This window comes from Lampris incognitus, chromosome 6 (assembly GCF_029633865.1).
Source record: "Lampris incognitus isolate fLamInc1 chromosome 6, fLamInc1.hap2, whole genome shotgun sequence".
NCBI classification, from domain to species: domain Eukaryota; kingdom Metazoa; phylum Chordata; class Actinopteri; order Lampriformes; family Lampridae; genus Lampris; species Lampris incognitus.
In genome coordinates this window covers 51,566,580-51,588,628 of record NC_079216.1, presented here as the reverse complement: position 1 = coordinate 51,588,628, position 22,049 = coordinate 51,566,580, and the positions used below count along the sequence as shown (strand labels likewise).

General features: G+C 40.0%; 1 protein-coding gene across 1 annotated transcript in view; it reads left to right on the top strand.

The window, feature by feature from the left end:
• Positions 1–22,049, top strand: part of LOC130114340 (cytosolic carboxypeptidase 4) — a 254,308-nt gene that overhangs the window by 89,606 nt on the left and 142,653 nt on the right. The window contains exons 10-14 of the mRNA XM_056282197.1: positions 562–638; positions 2,106–2,222; positions 8,157–8,379; positions 10,847–10,937; positions 11,826–12,095. Of these exons, the coding sequence (XP_056138172.1) occupies positions 562–638; positions 2,106–2,222; positions 8,157–8,379; positions 10,847–10,937; positions 11,826–12,095 (778 nt within the window). The remainder of the gene's footprint in view (positions 1–561; positions 639–2,105; positions 2,223–8,156; positions 8,380–10,846; positions 10,938–11,825; positions 12,096–22,049) is intronic.

Sequence of the window (22,049 nt, the reverse complement as noted above, 5' to 3'; positions counted from 1 at the left end):
GCTGTAAATATTTGGAGAAAAGTACATTTCTGAATTCTGATCATTTTAAGAGCAATGGGACTTCGGATAAAAAAAACCCCACAAAAAAGACTATTCTATTTTTACATTGACAGTGCAATTTAGGTTTTCTACCAATTACCAAAACTGTTCTTTCATGCACTTTACATGTTACTTACTTAGCAAATAAAATTAACATGCTAATCTATTAATTGTAAATATTCAATCACAGCAATAACAAATCATTATTGCAGATAAAAGACAGTAGATGATACAACATTATGGACTGAAGTTTAATTTATAAATGTCACTGACAAATAACATGCACTTTACCTGATGCAGACAGCTTGTCTGGAGTCCAGCTGTATCAGTTTTCTGAAATTTAATAGGACAGAAACAAGGTTGCCTTTCTTTGTTACTCATCAGTGTACCACTCAGAGACTCTCGATCTCTCCCTCGCCTTCCCTCCTATTATCACACACACACACACACACACACACACACACACACGAACACAAATATTCTAACACTGACATTTGCATCTGCTTGTTCTGCTGTATCTAGATGACAGCTATGAAGAAGACAGTGATGAGGAAGAGAGCGAAGAGAACCAAGAAGCAGATAGCAAGGACAAGGACTATGTGAGTGTGTTCACAAGTGTGTGTGTGTGTGTAGAAGTTTATGTGCGAACATTGAAATGAGAGAATAAGCGGGGTAGAGGACATGGAAATAAAAGGCTTCCGGATAGATTTAATGATGTGAGGAAACAAACAGAAAGGAACTGAGGAGACAACAAGGGCATGCAATGGAGGAGAGGAAGAGAGCATAGACTGTGATTAGGAGAGTCTTGGAGGTAATGGGTTTTCAGCAAGGGGAGAAACAGCTAGAAAGTGAATGCAATGGGGACTAAATAGTGCACCAGCTGAGAAGATGGGGGGGGGGGCAACAAGAGACAATGACAAGACGGCAAAATAGCGAAGGTAATGAATGGGAAAATAGAGAGCGGTGAGTCCCAATTTCCCTAAAATCGTTTTGGGATAATAGAAGGGAGAGAATTGTGTACAAATAATGTGCAAAGAGGGAGCTGAAAAGTAAAAAGGGAACTTCTTTAGAAGAAAACATTATTTTAAAAAGCAGACATCATCAGCCAATCTTAGACAGACAGACAGACAGACGGACAGACACACACACACACACACACACACACAGGCAGGCAGGCAGACAGACGGACAGACAGACAGACAGACAGACACAGACAGACACACACGGGGGGGGGGGGGGGGGGCAGAACAGAGAAACAGGAAGAAAGGGAGACACAGGAGACAGAGGGAGTGAAGGAATACTTTATAGGAAGGTTGGGGAAATTCAGAGATGGAAAGAAACGGGTTAAAAGAGATTAAAAGGATAGAAGCAGAGAAGGAAAGAAGAAAGTGAGAGAGGAGGCTGATTTGGGGGAAGGAGTGCAGGAGAAGATGGGCTGAAATATTAACGTGGGGAACAATTTGAGTATGGAAAGAGGCGGAAGAGAAGCAGAGGTCTGGGGAGGTAATTAAGTTTTCAATCTTTTCGCATCAAATTTTAAGTTCAAGTTATTTGTGAAAAGCTTTTATTTATTCTTTATTTTTGGCGAACATTTCTTGAAACAAGTTTTAGCATCTGTTACGTGCGAACCTTAGAACCAGGGCATTATCCCCTGGCCAATTAAGATAATTTGACTCAAATATCTTGCAGTTAGCTTGATAGGTCTATAAACGAGATAAACTCACCTGCTAATTTTGTTATTGTTTGCAGACAGGTAAATGTAATGAGGCACTTAGGAGGGAGAGAAAAACAGTGGGTTGAAGGGCAGGAGAGAGTAGGACAGCATGATAAGGTAGACATGAAATCAGGACAGGAAAAGAGTTCAAGAGAAAGACAAGGGGGATCCAGGAAAATGAGAAAGCGAGGGAGTGGTATGGAAGAATATCCTTTCCCAGGAATGTATAATTCATCAGACAATATGTTTAACAGATGTACTGTATGCTTAAGTTTATGTACTTAGTCAAAGGTAGCAAGTGCTGTGTCAGTAACTAATCCTTACCCATGACGGTATGTGTGTATTTCTGCAGGACGATGACTTGGAGACAGATCTGAACAAGCTCCGTAGTCGCCCCGAACCAGACAGACCTAAAGAGCTGCTGGCACAATACAGCCGCCTCTGTCCTGAGCTCACACACGACTTCCAGGTGTGTGTGTGTGTGTGTGTGTGAGAGAGAGAGAGAGAGAGAGAGAGAGAGAGACACACATACAGTGCATCTGGAAAGTATTCACACCCCTTCACTTTCCCCGCATTTTGTTATGTTACAGCCTTATTCCAAAATGGATTAAATTCCTTTTTTTCCCCCTCATCAATCTACACGCAATACCCCATAATAACAAAGTGAAAAAGGTTTTGTTGAAATTTTTGCAAATTTATTAAAAATAAAAAACTGAAATATTGCATGTACATAAGTATTCACACCCTTTGCTATGACACTCAAAATTGAGCTCAGGTTCATCCTGTTTCCACTGATCATCCTTGAGATGTTTCTACAGCTTGATTGGAGTCCACCTGTTGTAAATTCAATTGATTGGACATGATTTGGAAAGGCACACACCTGTCTATATAAGGTCCCACTGTTGACAGTGCATGTCAGAGCAGAAACCAAGCCATGAAGTCAAAGGAATTGTCTGTGGACCTCCGAGACAGGATTGTATCGAGGCACAGATGTGGGGAAGGGTACAAAAAAATTTCTACAGCTTTGAAGGTCCCGAAGAGCACAGTGGTCTCCATCATTCGTAAATGGAAGAAGTTTGGATCCACCAGGACTCTCCCTAGAGCTGGCCGCCCAGCCAAACTGAGCAATCGGAGGAGAAGGGCATTGGTCAGGGAGGTGACCAAGAACCCGATGGTCACTCTGACAGAGCTCCAGCGTTCCTCTGTGGAGATGGGAGAACCTTCCAGAAGGACAACCATCTCTGCAGCACTCCACCAATCAGGCCTTTATGGTAGAGTGGCCAGACGGGAGCCTCTGCTCAGTAAAAGGCACATGACAGCCCGCTTGGAGTTTACCAGAAAGCACCTAAAGGACTCTCAGACCATGAGAAACAAGATTCTCTGGTCTGATGAAACCAAGATTGAACTCTTTGGCCTGAATGCCAAACGTCACGTCTGGAGGAAACCAGGCACCTCTCATCACCTTGCTAATACCATCCCTACAGTGAAGCATGGTGGTGGCAGCATCATGCTGTGGGGATGTTCTTCAGCGGCAGGAACTGGGAGACTAGTCAGGATCGAGGGTAAGATGAATGGAGCAAAGTACAGAGAGATCCTTGATGAAAACCTGCTCCAGAGCGCTCAGGACCTCAGACTGGGGCGAAGGTTTACCTTTCAGCACAACAACGACCCTAAGCACACAATCAAGACAACGAAGGAGTGGCTTCGGGACAAGTCTGTGAATGTCCTTGAGTGGCCCAGCCAGAGCCCAGACTTGAACCCCATTGAACATCTCTGGAAAGACCTGAAAATAGCTGTGCAGCAACGCTCCCCATCTAACCTTACAGAGCTCGAGAGGATCTGCAGAGAAGAATGGGAGAAATACCCCAAATATAGGTGTGCCAAGCTTGTAGCTTCATACCCAAGAAGACGTGAGGCTGTAATCGCTGCCAAGGGTGCCTCAACCAAGTACTGAGTAAAGGGTGTGAATACTTATGTACATGCAATATTTCAGTTTTTTATTTTTAATAAATTTGCAAAACTTTCTACAAAACCTTTTTCACTTTGTCATTATGGGGTATTGTGTGTAGATTGATGAGAAAAAAAAGGAATTCAATCCATTTTGGAATAAGGTTGTAACATAACAAAATGTGGGGAAAGTGAAGGGGTGTGAATACTTTCCGGATGCACTGTATATTAATGCATTCATACATGTACAAACACCTAGACACACACACACTTATTTATTTATTATTTATTTTAATACTTTATTGATCCCCGGTGGGAAATTCTTCTCTGCATTTAACCCATCCTAGCTGTGTAGCTAGGAGCAGTGGGCAGCCGCCGTGCAGAGCCCAGGGACCAACTCCAGTTTGTCTTGCCATGCCTCGGTCAGGGGCACAGACAGGAGTACTAACCCTAACATGCATGTCTTTTTGATTGGTGGGGGAAACTGGAGCGCCCGGAGAAAACCCACACAGACATGGGGAGAACATGCAAACTCCACACAAAAAGCACCTGGGATGACCCTCCCAAGTTTGGACAACCCTGGGGTTGGAACCTAAGACCTTCTTGCTGTGAGGCAACTGTGCTAACCACTGTGCCACCATGCCACCCAACTGATGTTACAGTTATTGTATGTTGCTAGTTATGGGGGGCTTCTGTGAATTAAAATGTGGTGGACCCACATGACACTACCCTGTTTGGAGAGTTATGAAACTATTCAATGTTTAAGTTAAAGACAAAAGGATAGATAAATCAAAAGTAGGTGAATAAGGAGGGAAAGGTTTTTGAGAAAGAGACCGACAGCCTGGCCAGGCTGACAGAAAGACAAGAGTCGAATTAACTTTTTTCTTGTTTTACTTCTGTTTGTGAATGCTGACAGTGAGATCATAGGCCTAGAGCTAGACGTTCCCTTAAGGCTGTGGAGAATGGATTATTGGCTTACTGAAAAAAGGGGAAAAATAATTGCACCCTCACAGAAGACTGGATTTAACCAAATGCTGCTTGATAATCATCAGCCTAATGGTGGTAGATTTCTACCAGCTATCAGCTAAATGCTGCTACATTTTCAGCTTCCGTCATCCTAAAGACTTTTAAATCTCAACTGTGGCTACTGAGTTCCTCTAGACACTTTGCTAAGACGACGTCTTGTGTCCGATCGGATATTTCATTCCAAAACGCTACTTCTGGCAGCTAAGGAAGTAAATTGGTGCATGAAATTGCATTCAGTTGCCATGTTTCCCTCCAAGTGTCAAGCAAATCTTCAACTAACTTGTGAAAACTCATAAAAAAAAAAAAAAAACTAATGAGAATCAGTACCATTTCCAATGGCTGTTTTGAAGTGATTAAACAATATCCCTATGTGCAGATATATGTGATCTAAAATGCTGAAGTAATTGGAGAAATTTAAAAAAAATATTTTGCTGTCACTTTTTTCTGACATAAAGACACATCAACTTTTACAACTTCAGACATTTTTTGTGGTACGTGGGAGCTATTTTTCATATTTTGATGTTTCCATTCAGTGTTTCTCATTTGCAGCTTCAAAATTAATAGAATGATGAATAGCCTTATGTAAACACTGGATGTTACATGTTAAATATAATAATGATCTGTGATAGCGTTGTCTTAAGGTGTCCATGTTATCATTTTACATTTAGATATAATTTGTGTGAATAATGTTTGCTCATTATTTGGTTGTGACCTTTAGCACTTGATTTCTAAAAAAAATAATAATTTGGCCTCCGATTGTTAGAAATTAATTGAATTATAGAAAAGGAACAAAGAGTGAGTCAATATGAGCAAGAGAGGCAGTGAAATGGGGCTTGGGTGCGCTAGCACGGCAAACATGGTCATAATTATCGTCACTTACATGGCTGCTGCTAGAAGGAAGGAAACATGACTGATTAAGTCAGAGAGGGAGGGAGAGAAAGTTGGGAAGAGACACAGACAGAAAGTGTGCACTAATATCAAACGTAGTCATTATCATGGTGAATGACCTGGTTGCTACCGGAGGTAGCCATGACTGATTTGGAACATGGAGAGAGATGGAGAGAAGGAAAGGGAGTTGGAGAGGCAATTAAAGTGTGAGCATGTACACGTAAAAAGAAATCGGGCAAAAGATAGACATTATGCACATATGTTTATTGAGGAAGAAGCAGAGGACAGTAAGTGATGGAAATGGATGATCCACTATGGTGACCCCTAATGGGAGCGGCCAAACAAAGAAGAAGAAAAAGAAGAAGAGGAGAGATCAGCACTATCAACATTTCAAACCACCTATTTCCAATGTAAGAATCATGATCAGAAATGGAAGATAAATGGAACAGTTGAAGTCAAGGCAAGGTCTGGAAGACCCAGACATTTCAGATAAAACGTACCACTATCAAAAAAAAGAAAAAAAGAAGTTAGACCAATGCTAACCTAGCTCTGTGATTCCAGCAACATACAGTATCAAATCACAAAATCAAATCGATTTTATTTGTATAGCCCAATATCACAAATTTGCCTCAGTGGGCTTAACAGCAACACAACATCCTGTCCTTAGACCCTCTCATTGGATAAGGAACAACTCCCTTAAAAAAAAAAAAAACCTTTAACAGGGAGAAAAAATAGGAAGAAACCTCAGGGAGAGCAACAGAGGAGGGATCTCTCTCCCAAGACGGACAACGGGCAATGGATGTTGTGTTTACACAATTTACACAATGCAACATTGAAGGAGGATGACACAATCATAATGGACTTATAAAATATATGAAGAATATGATGCACAGGATGCCAAGCAGTGTCCAGATGCCATCGGAACAGTCCAGGACCCAAGCCATGCGACCAGCATCACCATGTAAAAAAAAAAAGTAGCAAGCCCTAGCCAAGTATGGCTATCAAGCTAATAATTGTTTTTTATTTTATTTGAGATGGACATTACGGTAGCATTAGAACTGCAACATACAATTATGCACAAGCACCAGATGCACTGTATTTAGTGTAGCAAATTTGACCCAATTTCCCCTCGGGGATGAAGAAAGTATTTCTGATTCTGACTGTTAAAATGCTAATTTACAACATCTGTCCACAGGACAGGAGGCTTTTTTAAAAGTTAAAATAGAAAAAAAAACATTCTACTACACTAATGTATCAGTAAGCACAGTGCTAGCTAACTTTCAGCCTTGTCCATCATCTCATGGGTGTTACGTTTCAGTCTCAAATGCATATATAGAAATGTTTATTTGAGATTGGGTCTTCAAACCAACGCAGATCTGGATTTGCTGTGTTTCAAAAATAGTCAGTAAAGAAATTATATTAATATCCTGGTAAACTTCCCTTATGAAACAAAATGTCACTGTAAAATTATTTTTGATGTTATATTAGTTTCAGTATGATGAAATGATTTTTTACATAATCAGGAATCAGGAACAATTTACTTGTCATTTCATATTATGTACTATGTACACAAAAGAAACAACATTCCGTTTCCCACAGCCCACAGCACAAGAACACGTATCCAAAAACCTCCAAAAACAACACCACCCAAAACATAAAAAAACAGAGGGAGCAAAGAAAAAAAACAAAAAACAGCCAACAACAGTCCACCCAGTGCAACACAGTCCAAAAACTCCACCGTCCAGAGAACGAACGTCAGCCAGGATGACTCGGAACTACCAGTCGGCATGGGCTAGCAGTTAGCCTAGCCTGCCCCGCCTCCGCGTCCCGTCAGACCGCCCTCGGTGTTTCCCTCTCATGCACAGCTCCAGGCCAGGCCGCTGCATCGCTCAGGGCCTATCGGACGCAGCGACAAGGCTCCCCCAGTAGATCCAATGCCAGCTCTCCAGCCAGACACCCTCGACACACCTCCCCCACGCTCCACACGACAACACAGACGCAGACCCCCCCCCCCAAAAAAAAAACAAAACACTGCACAGTCGACACTAGGTGAGGCCGCCACCAGGCCACCCTCGGGTGTTTCCTCTTCGGGCCCACAGGACGCAGCAGACTAAGCTCTCTCAGCCAATCCAGCGCCAGCTCTCCCAAGCGAAATCGACAATCAAAATAAAAACTTAATACGATGACACAAACTTAGACGTGGACAAAGACACTGCATAATCGCCACTGGGTGAGGCCGCCGCAAATGCGAGTCCACCGCACCGCCATCTTTCCACAGTGGAAGTAATGATAACTAACAATGATAACCACTGTACTTTTTTATCCCGATGATGATAGTTTATCCTGACTGTTTAGCCTAAACCAAATATGTTGCTGTTGTAATAGATTGGGTTACCATGTTGTATCCATGCAACATAACTGGGGGCATGAAAATTATATATTTGCATTTCACAAGGCTATTCTTTTGTTTTAGTGTTGATGAATACATTCTGCACTCCAAACACATAGCATAACTGTACACAGATCACTGTCTGTTTTCCAGGAGTTGGATTCAGGTTCAGAACCAGAGGAGAGTTTGTCCTCCTCCTCATCAGATGAAGAGTCTTGGCTCCTTAATGGTTCGCCGTGTTGCCGCTCCAGGAGGGACAGGAGGAAGAGTGATACCAGCTCCCCAGAGCGGCGTCCTCGCTGTGGCTCTGACACCTCCATATCCTCCCCCGAGTGTCTTTTAGGAAAACTAAATGCCTCTGGAGAACGCACACCAGGTCAGTCTTTAAGATATAAAAAGGATTTGATTATTCTGTGGGAATCCAAGGTGATATTCAAATAGTTTCCTTTACATGCATGTAACTCCTTTAATTTAGCTAACCTGACATGAACTCCAATTGTTGGAATCTGAAATCTTTTTGTCCATCCTCAAAAATTCACAATTTGTTACAGGTGATGACAATAGCACAGAACGTCTGTTACAGTTGCCTTTTAAATGTAGCTCATTAATAATTGGAGGATAAATTCATATAAATCTGGGAAAACGTTTTTTAAAATAATGAACGCTTATGAATCGCAAAGTAGCAGAAAGTGACAAATCTGTATCACCTATTCAGAGTAATCTAATAGATTAAGTTGAAATAATTTCCTGCTGTAAATTAGTAATCGATAATAGAGCACAACATGGAAACAGGCTTCAACATATTGAGTATTAACATATTGCTAGGCTGGAGCTTCCAACTGAGGACACTGCTCACAGAATATCAGCAATTCTGAGGCATGATGAAAATTTAATAACTATTCTAGAGGTACACATGAAACAAAATTATAGAATTTATCTTAGCAGATGCTACCCTTTAGATAGCATGTTACATATTTGATGCTCTGGAAAAAAAAACCACTGCAAGTCAAAATGTTCAGTTTAAGTACTTTAGTATTCTCAGAGCAGATGGAAAAAAATGTGTACCTTTTTTGGCAGTGTGCTGGCTACTGTGTTAAAGAGCTTGAATTTAGGGGTCAAGACGTAATGGCTGTTGTAAAATATATTTAATGTAGTCCTGTTCTGTTGAGTATAGTCTCCTAAACTAGCTTATCTCTTCCACAATATTCTAATGCTCCAGAGAAAGAAGGTAGGCAGAAGCAGAGGCGGACCCCCCTCCCACCCCACCCCAGTCTGGCACAAGAGAAACGAGAATATGTTGAGTATAAAAGAAGGGAAATGAACAATAATCTTGATTAATACGTGCCTCCAATATAACATCAGCGTTTTTTGTGGCAATTGGAAACATATTGAGATTTTTCAGATACCATGATATCATGAGTATTGCAGTTCGATCTTATGATTTTTTTTAAGGCTCCATCCCCTTTTTAATACTGTAAAATGTGCAAAACTACATTAATGCAAACAAAGTGTAGAACAAAATGCATTCATTATAAGCCCCATGTGTTAGAAAACCCAAAAATGTGTGCTTCCATTCAAGTCAAGTCAAGTCAATTTTATTTGTATAGCCCAATATCACAAATTACAAATTTGCCTCAGGGGGCTTTACAGCAATACAACATCCTGTCCTTAGACCCTCGCATCGGATAAGGAACAACTCACAAAAAAAAAAAACCTTTAACAGAGAGAAAAAATAGGAAGAAATCCCAGGGAGAGCAACAGAGGAGGGATCTCTCTCCCAAGACAGACAACATGTAATGATGTTGTGTTTACACAATTTACAGAATGCAACATTGAAAGAGGATAAAATAATTATAATGGAATTATAAAATATATGAAAAATATGATGAGGAGGATGACGAGCAGTGTCTAGATGCCACCGGAACAACCCAGGACCCGAGCCATGTGACCAGCATCACATTGTTAAAAAAAAAAAAAGTCACACATCTTAGTGAGAGAAGGATATAACATTAAAACAGGATCACAAAATGTATATGAATTTATAAGATATATAAAAAGAAAATGTGATGAGGGGGATTCAAACAATTCAAACTGAAACACTCACAGATGTAGAAACAATTACATCAAACCTCTTCACAGCATCTGTTCATTGTACCTCAACAGTGCTATTCAATAAAAAAATGCTTCAATATTAAAATTGTCACAGCTTAGTATCGTGATTTTGCACTGAATTAATCTCTATCAACATATTCTATATATTTATATATAGGTTGTGGTCAGACCTCTACTTTCATTGTATACTCTTGTTCACAGAAAGTTGAATCAGTTCATCTGGATACAACATTTATGTTGAATCAGTTCATCTGGATACAACATTTATTGACAGAAACGTTTCATCACTCAGTTTAAACGGAGTGCAGGTATCTCCACCCTTATAAACAATACAGTTAATGTAATACAGTTTATATAACCAATGTCTAGTTAAGGGTAATGGCAATTTGCATATGAAACCGATCGTTGTTTTCAGTCGTTATGCCACTGTATTGTTAGTAAAGGTGGGGATACCTGCAGTAGTTTAGACTGAAGAGGTCACTTAGATGAGTGGTGAAACATTTCTCTCTCAATAAACAGTGTGTCCAGATGAACTGATTAAATTTTCTGTGATTTCCTTACCTGGATAATTGAGCATGCATAAAAACATTATACTCTTGATGCCAAAAAATGTGCAACAAGGCGTTACTCTTCTAGAACTGCCTGACTTAAAACGTTAAGCCTACTACTTCTAAAACTCCCCCAAAACTGAAAAATCAAATCTAATTTTCTTCCCTCTTTCTTCCCTGCAGTTGTCCCCCACTTTGAACCCTGTGATTTCCACAGTCAAAGCCGAGTTCTCAGCAGCAGCCCCATGTTTTGGATGAAGGGAAGGACTGCAAGGTAAATTGAAATTGCATACTTTGCTCCAAGAATTATAGAATTATTCATTCTACAAAGATATTTTGGAAAATGGCCTTCATCAAGACTCATTTATTGTCAGATTGTCTGAACACTATAATTTGATGGTGTTTTCTGTTTTATCACCTACCAATTAGTCTTCACAATGTCTCCAGTCTTCGACTTTTTATTTTTCAGAATAGATACCAGTAGTGCATCATCATCCTCGTTATTTAACTATATGAATCAGGATTTTGTGCAAAAATTCACTGAGCACATGGTATTGTAGGTGCAAAATAATGTAAAGCAATAACCCTGATACGGAAAACCTGATCTCATTTTCTGGTTAGAGTTTGATGGTATGACACAATATCACTTCTCTTTGGTTTATGACGCCCTCACCCCCACCAATTGTTTTCAGCTCCTGGCGGGAAAACTGCCTGTCAATGTGAATGCTAAAATGCTTTTCAGTCAGTTTTTCAGCAATTTTTCCTCTTGCAATGGCTATCGTGGTTAAAAGAGTTGGACTTACAAGTTTTCAAATAATTTTTGAACTATCAATTTGCTCAACAACATGGGACACACTCTGTTTGATTGAATCAATTGAGGCATGAACATGGCAACAGATGGTGCATGTAAAACTGCAGTTGCTTGCTAAGGGCATATCAAGACCACACTTTTTCTTTTAAATAAAACCACAGAGTTGTTGCTTTTTATTCATTATGACTCTAAGGAAAATGTTTTCATTAAAACGTTTTCTTGACCAAGTTAACGCTTAGTTTCCTGGTCCTATCAGTCTGACGCCTCCTTGTTTTTTTTGTTTTTTTGTGACTGGTCTGACCCTCAAGTATTCAATAAACCTAGCAGACACCCCTTGGTTTGTGCATCTAGAGAATATGCAACCTCAGGTGAAAAGGAGGAAGGGCAAGATGAAGAGGAGGAGGAGAAGGGAGAGGAGGCCCATCATCGCACCATGGTGGACAGGTTACTGGAGAGACATGGAACGTATGTCCCACACCATGACCCCAAGCTGTACCGTGCTGCATCAGCCCTAACCAAATCTATTCCAGGATTCAGCATCCTGGCCTTCCCAGACTTCTGGGGTCACCTTCCACCACCTGGACATGAGCCAATGGCACCACGCAAACCTAAGGTGCAAAGGTACTGTTGTCGATGGCGCACATTTTTTCTCCTTTTCTTTCTCCTGCTCCTGTCCCTTCCCTACCCCCACTTAGTTTTTAATCATTAATCTCTTTTGATTCTTTGATTTTCCATCATTCTTCCTTTCTTTCTTCCAATCTTTCTTTATTTCTTGGTCTTTGTGTCTTTTTTTCATTGTTTATTCAATTTGTTCTTCATTCCTTCATTTCTGTTTGCTCTTTATACCGTCCATCACTCCCCACCAATGTTGTGTTACTTTCACCTTGCCCTTTTCTTCTTCCCTTCCCTTCATCTGTCTTTCTCTTTTTCTTTAGTGTGCTATCTGTCCTTTTTTAACCAGGTGTGACAACACTGATAGCCTTATAGGTCTGTCACCAATCATCGATTTACTGTTGGAACATCCTCGATGTTGCCTCAAAATGCTCCATCTTTCTTTCCTTTTGTTAGTCTGTCTGTCTTCCTGTCTGTTGTTGCTATGCAGGTTTTTGCCTTCACTTTCTCTGTCTCTATCTCTGTCTAACCCCATCTCATACGCACATCTCTGTCACACTAACACATATTAAACACCACACACATGATCCATGGTGTGCCATCAGCAGCATGTTGCCTATTTTAGAGGTTTGATGGAAGCTTTAGAGCCGGTGGTGCTCCTCTCAGCTGCTTTCACACTTGTGTGGGTGGAGCGCTCTTAGGCTGTCCACCATCACCATCACCATCACCTTTCTCTGTCTGGTGTTGTTTTTGGTTTTTTTTGCACAGTGGACATTCTGAATATGACCCAGTGTGGTACAAGTTTATTAGGTGTCAAAACATTATGCAGCAGCAAATTGTTTGCATTTGGGATTTTTTTCAATCTAATTATAAGAATAATGACTATAAATAGATGCAACTGTAATAATTGTGGTATTCAGATCACAATTATACCTCTGATAGAAATAGGTGATGACAGACTGAAATAATCAGAAACATCTTTATAAGCGAAGAAATACATTTGGATTCCGACATTATAAACTAAGCATCATTTTACCTTTCTTGAAGTAATCACACACCATCGATGAATTTAAATTAAGAATAATGTTAATCGATGCCCCACCATATTGTAGATTTGAAGAATCTGCCTGTCTACCTAATGTTTAGGGAAAGTGATTTTTGATTACCATAATGTAAATTTTACATTAACATTATAACATTGGTATAACAAAATAAAAGGCTTTTTTTGTTTGTTTGTTTTTATAAATGGCAAATTTGTTGAAAAAGTCAGATTTCATTTGGGAAGTTATGTTGTCATCCCTGCATGTCTAAAAAGGAAAATAGTGATGGTGTTCAAGAGGAAGAAAACATTTGTAGATGTTTTATTGGAAGGCCTACAGATAGATAGATGCATTTTTATTTAAATGAAAATTGTGAACACTTCATTGCACAATTATTTTATTGCAGCTTGCTTTATCCCCATGTTGTTACTGTTGCAGAAGCGGAATAACAGTGTTTTTAGGTGTCAGAGTAATTTAGTCCCAAGTACCAGCAGACAACTTGACATCACAAAAATAGATTGTTTAAAGTTACTTGTGCTGAATTTTCTCTAAACCTGTTATGAGAAAAAAAAACCTTATACAATTTCTCTGAAACATCGTTATTGATTAATCATGTTTAAAAAAATTGTAAAATAAATCTCTCAAGACTTCCCTCCTCTGGTGCTGTTGATGTGTAATTTACGGTTGTTGCAGGCCGCTTTGCAGCCCGTCGAGTAAACATTTTGTTCCAGGCATTTTGAAACCAAATATGACAAGACTGGAATATCCTCTTAGTTATGTTACGATTATATTGCAATACAATACAATACAATATAAATGGGTGGCATGGTGGCGCAGTGGTTAGCACGGTTGCCTCACAGCAAGAAGGTCCTGGGTTTGGGGCCCATGGTTGTCCCAGGTCATCCTCTGTGTGGAGTTTCATGCTCTCCCTGTGTCTGCGTGGGTTTCCTCTGGGTGCTCTGGTTTCCCCCCACAGTCCAAAGACATGTAGGTCAGGTGAATCGGCTGTACTAAATTGTCTCTAGGTGTGAATGTGTGTGTGTGTGTGTGTGTGTGTGTGTGTGTGTGTGGGTGGGTGGGTGGGTGGGTGGGTGTTGGCCCTGTGATGGACTGGCGGCCTGTCCAAGGTGTCTCCCCAACTGCCGCCCAATGACTGTTGGGATAGGCTCCAGTATCCCCACGACCCTGAGATTAGGATAAGCGGTTTAGATAATGGATGGATGGATGGATGTACAATACAATACAATTCAATACAATACAATTCAATACAGTACAACTTCCCTAAGGCCCATGGGCATTTGATTCAAGGGAGACCAGGGTGCTTTTGAAAACAGTCTGAGTTTCAGACATAAAAGGAAAACAGAAGAGAGACAGCCATCAATTTTTGGTGCAAATACATTTAACAGTCTGAACGAGGTGTCCACCAAACGTTATGCAGCAGTCCTGTTTTTTTTATTTGGACCTGTTGACCAGTCTTATAGCCTCAGGCGGGAAAAAGGCTTTGCACCTTTTTGCTGAACATTTAAGACAGCACAGATGGTGACCAGAAGGGAGCAGCTCAAACTGGAGGTATAGTCTTTAGTCCTAAAGGATTTTTGTAGTCCATCTCCCTGACATGCTGCCCGTAAAATGAGGCGAGACTTCTCAGAGGGGCTCCAGCTGTCTTCAAGTCTTTAAGCAGACAGTTATGATGCCCTGCAGGCGTGTCTCTGTTTTTAGCTGAAGGGGATGTGAACCGGCAAATGAATGAGAAACATGGGGTGCTCTCAATGAAAGAACTGTAAGAGTTTCAAATCATGGGTTTATGCACATTATCAAAGATGGTGCCTAAAAATGTATGCTGGTCCAAAGTCTCCACCTTCTCCCCCGTGGATGACCACTGGATCCAGTCTTGGGGGCATCCTCCTAAAATCAAGAATCATCTCCATTGTTTTGGAGATGTTTAATTTCAGATGGGCAACATCATACCATCTGATGAAATCCTGAAGACCAGGGCGAAGCTTCCATTCAGACCATGAGAGGAGTGAGATGAGGACTGCATCATGGTGGTTAGGGGCAGCACGGTGACCCAGTGGTTAGCACTGCTGCATCACAGCAAGAAGGTCCTGGGTTCGAACCCCAGGCCGTCCCAGGTCGTCCTCTGTGTGGAGTTTGCACGTTCTCCCTGTGTCTGTGTGGGCTTCCTGTGGGTGCTCCACTTTCCTCCCACCATCAAAAAGACATGCATGGTAGGGTTAATACTCCTGTCTGTGCCCCTGAGCAAGGCCATGGAAAGGACTGGAGTTGGTCCCCGGGTGCTGCAGCTGCCTACTGCTCCTATACAATAGGATTGGTCAAATGCAGAGAACAAATTTCATTGTAACCTAAAATGACAAAATAAAGTCGCTTTCTTCTTCTTGTTGGAAAGACTGCACAGTCATTAGTGTAGAGAGGATAGAAAGAAGGGTAGATGAAATACACCATTGTGCGGATCCTGTGCTCATGTGTTGGCTGTCTGACATGATGCCATTTACGTGAACTTTGTGTGGTCTGTTAAGAAGTCAATAATCCATAAAATCAGGCTGTCGTCAGGATTGAAAAGGGTATCCAGTTTCCTGGCAAGGATAACAGGACACCACTAACTACTCTCATGAATCAAATGTAAGCATTTTGTGTTACAAGCCTGTTTTGCAATATAAACTGTATCAATCTAAATATATTCTTCCATTTTCAAGAGTGTAAAGTGGCACAAATTAATAACTTTTTAATATTGCTTGACCAAAGGAGTGACTGGCAGCAATGGTGACAATAGACTACCAGAATAGTTTGCATGGATATAGAGATGCTATAATGATACCATGCATATCTTAAACTGTTAGTCCATAGACTCCTAATAGTTGTGTAATTAGTGGCTAACTGCATTTACATAAATCTATGTATACAAGCAGCTCCCCCTACTGATAAACCTTGATGATGATTTGTATTTTGTATAGTACTTAATCAGGCTTTGGAAAAACAAAAAGTGCAGTAATTATTGAGAGTAGGGTCTGGGAGAAGGTTAATTTGAAAGATTACAGTGGCGTAACTACTACTTTAAAGTCCCAAACACTCTGTTTGGAAGAAAGGCTGAAGTTAAAGATTCATTATTTGTTAAATGGAAAATTAATCTTCCGTGTTGTTTGTTAAGAGCAGAGTCTGAAACGTGGCAAGAGAAATGCTTGATGTCTAATTTTGTTGTTTATGTCCCGGATGAAATTTCAGTGATAAATTATATCAGGAGAGCCGGCATTTAATTTCCTACAGCTTGGCACCAAGTAAACTTTTTGGCACATTTGCTGCCGTATGACTTGGCTGCACTAACACAAAGGTACAACAGATAAGCGCAGATAAAACCTGACACTGGAGCACTTTCTATGCATAAATAGTTTTTATTAAGGGAACACGAACTCATGAATTTATAAATTAACCTGTCAGCATCACGCAGAATTAAACCTACTTATCTACTGACATACTCATCAAAGGATTTGCTTTGTAAATTAGCTTTGCTGCATATTTATTTACTGAGCATTTAATGCTGTAATGCACAAGGAAGGCGGATGCATCACTTCCATAAACACATAAACAGAAAATTAGATATATATGTGTCTCAGAGCTGAAGAAACCCGGGTGTTTTGTTAGCAATATGAGCGTGGCATATTGAACTTCTTTGCATATCCATGTTGTGTCAGTGTTGTTCTCAGTATTGTGATAATCAGGGGCCTCATTTATCAATCATTCATCCATCCATCCATTATCCAAACCCTTTATCCTGCTCTCAGGGTTGCGGGGATGATGGTGTCTATCCCAGCAGTCACTGGGTGGCAGGCGGGGAGACACCCTGGACAGGCTGTCAGTCCATCAAAGAGCCGACACACACACACATTCACACCTAGGGACAATTTAGTTGGGCCGATTCACTTGACCTACATGTCTTTGGACTGTGGGAGGAAACCGGAGCACCCGGAGGAAACCCACACAGACACGGGGAGAACATGCAAACTCCACACAGAGGACGACCCGGGATGACCCACCAAGGTTGGACTACCCCAGGGCTTGAACCCAGGACCTTCTTGCTGTGAGGCAACCACACTAACCACAGCGCCACCATGCTGCCCTCAATCATTCATATGCAGATGTTTGTTTTTATGTACTCATGGAATTTTTTAGGCTGTAATTTTGTCTCATAGAGAAGACAGAGCCTGGGTAACTCCCGAATTTGGCCACCAGTTGGCTAGCAGTCGCATCTTATCTAATCTAAACAACAGATGTCAGGAAGAAGGCATTACAAATAACCATCAGGCCTTGTTGATGTCCTTTAGACAAACTCGAGGGCTGAAATACTGAGAGTGACCTTTACCTTTTCTCTCACTAAACGTTGTGTCCTGTGAAGGACTGGTGGCCTATCCAGGGTGTCTCCCCGCCTGCCACCCAGTGACTGCTGGGATAGGCACCATCATCCCCATGGCCCTGTGTAGGAAAAGCAGTTTGGATAATGGTTGGGTGGATGGATGGATGGATGACACATGATGCCCCTTGTTTTGTCCTTTTGAATAAATGAATGAATTTAGTAAGATGTGGCGTCCAGAGTTTTTGGGTCAGTCAAAGTGTGGTCTATAACATGTGGTCTACCATGACTAAAATCTTTCTTCCACTTACTACGCTTTTTGTTCCTTTATATTGCTTGATTCTGCAATTTCACTTTTACTTTAGCTTCTCTGCAGCTTAAGTGCCGGTGTGTGTGTGTGTGTGTGTGTGTGTGTGTGTGTGTGTGTGTGTGTGTGTGTGTGTGTGTGTGTGTGTGTGTGTGTGTGTTTGAGTGTATACAATGTAGTTGTGTGTATCTATATCTATTCTTGTTTGTCTGTCATGTTTTATGGTCTCCACTTGAAAACTTTCTCAGCACTTGCAAGAAGCCAACAGACACTGACATTTAAAAATGTTAAAAGTCTTTCATTCTGAACATTATCTAATTATGGTACCAGGCTGTCTGAGATTTATATTTATATATATATATATATATATATATATATGTGTGTGTGTGTGTGTGTGTGTGTGTGTGTGTGTAATAAAATCCAGTGAGTCAAGTAAATGCTTTGAGACAAAAAATAATTTACTTGACTCACTGGATAATTTGGCTCCTTATTTGTTGAGCACTTTCCCTGTCATTGAGTGTTTCTTTTAACAAAGTTATATATATATATATATATATCAACACGGATACAGGAAAAAAGATTTTAATTTATATATATATATATATATATATATACAGTCCTTTAACAGAACCAATACTAAAGCCGTTTTGTTTGGGTTTCCATATGAGGAAATTGTCCCATTGTCCCGAGTGTAGAATAAGATTAGACTTAATTTAACAGACCTTTCTCCATCTATTTCCAAACCCAGACTTTTTCTGTACATTTGTATCCTATAATTGGAAAACACTAATTTACAAAGCGCTTGTGGGAAAAAAAAAGCTTCAAGAGCTGAAGGCTGCTCCTAATAATTACACAGAAGCTAGTGCCAAAGCTATTTCCCTCTTTATTTTCAGTTCTTTTTATTTTTTCATTTTTCTTGCATTCTCCTTCCCTCCACTCTTCTGTTATGCATGAGTGTGCACGTGCTGCTTGAAGCGTTTTTTTTTTCTGTATTCAAAGATAGAAAATAAAGGATATGGAAATGGTGAGAATGCAAAAGGGGGAAGGAATTGATAGAGAGAAGGAGGACTAAAAAGCAGGAAAGGTTCAAAAATCATGCAAAGCGAAGATAAGAATGGGCTTCACGCCCATTCTTTTCACAAACTCTCCGAGTGTTGGATCAAAATTGTAACTCAGTATAGCAGGAAAAGGCTGCACTTAGCATAATCTGATTTTTATTTTTTATTTGTCAGAACGTCTCAGCCCAGACACGTTTCCACACAGTGCCTTTATCAGTGTGCTACTTACAGTGTTCATTCAAAGATGAAATGCCCACACCCACAAACACATCCTCATTGTCAACCAATGGTAATTGACCAATCGTGCTCACACATAATTGACAAACTTACCACGTAGTAAACATCAACACACATTACTGAACTATCAAACATCATCACATGGACAAGCAATAGAATAGGTTCATAAAAAACAGGTAAGGGACAGGTCCTCATTCATAACATTAGGTGTGACCATATTTAAAGTGAAGCTATACTAGACCTCCTCTTCAAAAGGCAGTTCTCACAATATATGTATATGTACATGTGTGTGTGTGTACAGATGCAGGAAAAAAAGTTTTAGTACATAGCAGTACAGGCGTGTTCCGTGGGTCTCGCACTCATCAGCTGCTAATGTGATTAAATAAAGAACACAGTTTACGTTGCCCAAGGTCACACCCATAATTTCGGTGGACAGCAACCAATCAGAGCAGAAAACATTTAAATTATAACAACCAATGGGGGCAGGTAGTTACGATGCACAGCAACCAATGGTGGGGTGGAAAACATTACAACCAATGGGGTAAGGGATTGGGGCCGCAACGCATGAAACAGGCCTGTACTGCTATGTATTAAAACTTTTTACCTGCATCTGTATTGATATTCTGCTCCTCATTAGTTGAGCACTTCTAACAACACCACTGACGGTTTCGGAAAAAACGCTATATATATATATATATATATATATATATATATATATATATACACACATACATACATACATACATACACACACACACACACACACACATATATATATATGTGTGTGTATACATACATATATAGTATTTATACATATATACATACATATAAAAACACATATATACATATATATATATATACACACACACATATATATATATATGTATACATAAATATATATCAACATGGATACAGGAAATTTTTTTTAATACATAGCAGTACAGGCCTGTTTCATGCGTCTCACGCTCATCAAATGCAGCTGATGAGTGCGAGACGCACGAAACAGGCCTGTACTGCTATGTATTAAAATCTTTTTTCCTGTATCCGTGTTGATATTCCGCTCCTCATTAGTCGAGCACTCAACACCATTGATGGTTTCGGAAAAAAAAAACGATATATATATATATATAATATATATAACATCCAGTGAGTCAGGTAAATTCTTTGTGAGACAGTACAAGCCTGTTTTATGCCATAAGTAATCATCAGCTGTCATTACCAATGTAACCTCTATGTTCTGGTCACGACGACTCATCCATGCAGATAAGTCAGGTTCAGGCAACAAATGTCCCATTTATTATTGTCTGGCAATGAATCAAGATAACAGTTGGTCAAGTTTGAGTTAAAATATACTATATAGTACTCCAGCTCCGTCCTCGCCACAATCATTACGGAAAGGACAGCTGATGATTGCTGAAACAGGCTTGTACTGTCTCATAAAGAATTTACTTGACTCACTGGATTATTTTGGTCCTTATTTGTTGAGCACTCTCCCTACTGTTGAGTGTTTCTTTTAACAAATATATATATTTTTATGTGTGCGTGTGTGTGTGTGTGTGTTTTACTGGGATGTTTGTGTTTGTAGTTGGTGTTCCGCAGCTCATAAAGTCATAGCATTGGATATTACACACTTGGTCCAGGTAATCCTCCAGAAATGCATTGCTGTATCCCCTATTTGAAAATCTTTGACGCAATTCCGCTGCTTGTCTCTGAAATGCCTTGTTGCCGTCACATGTACAGCGCACCTTTCGGAGGTGGCTGTGTGGTAAGCTATGTTTCAATGACGTCAGATGGAAGCTATGGTAATCTAGGAATGCATTTCAGTCCATTTCCTTGTGGTAGATTTCAGTGCATATCACATTACCTGTCTTTTGAACCAACACATCCAGGAATGAAATGATTTCATTGTTAAAATTTAATACAAATTTGATAGAGGGTAATCTTGTGTTAACATAATCATTGACTGTATCTAGCTATTCTTCCGTGCCACTCCATATAAAGAAAATGTCATCGATGTATCTGTATCGAACTTTAAGACGTTGGCAGAATAGATTATCTGAATAAATAAAATCCTATTCGAGTTTTCCCCTAAAAAGGTTAGCGTAGCGTAATTTGGTGCCATGGATGAGCCCATTGCTGTTCGCTGAATTTGCAAATAAAATTTGTTCTGAAACAGTTGTTTTTTTGTCAGAAAATCATTAGTCAGTGACACCGGAAATTCAGTGTATGGCACTTGAAACTTCTGTAAACAATAATCCAATGCTGTTATCCCTGCCTGGTGAGGAATGCTTGTGTAAAGACTGGTCACATCCATTGTACATAGCATATTTACTGCGTCAACCTTGTTTGTGAATTACCATTGGTTGACCACGAGGGTGTGTCTGTGGGTGTGGGTATTTAAGATTTGCATGAATTCTTTGTAAATAGCATAGTGAAGAAGGCACTATGCGTCTCTGCTGAGATGTTCTGACAAATAAAAAATAAAAATCAGATTATGCAAAGTGCAGCCTTTTCCTGCTTTACTAAGGTTCAGAGATCAGCAAAAAGGATAGATAAAGAGACTGAAATAGACATATCTTCAGTCCAAAAAGGAAAGAAGTCCGATCCAGAAAGAGAATTTATTCATATAGTTTGAGTGAAGGGACTACCGTATATCAAGCATAATCTAAAAAAAATATGTATAGCATGTTGCTGTGATTAGCAGCTTATTTTTTCAGTGTACCGGTTGCCACCTGTTTAAAGCTGCTAAGTGTTGAACTTTTTATGAGATTGTGTCATGCAATTTTGACTTTTTATACAGGGCTTTGATTACAAGAATACTGGTGTAAAATGAGTGGAATTGGCTTATGTTCAAGATCCCGTTAAAGAAAAATATACTAGCATTGCATACAGTATGAACTGTAAAGTGGAGTCTATTGGGGATAGAATGAATATCTAAAAGTTTCTTATTAAGCCTTA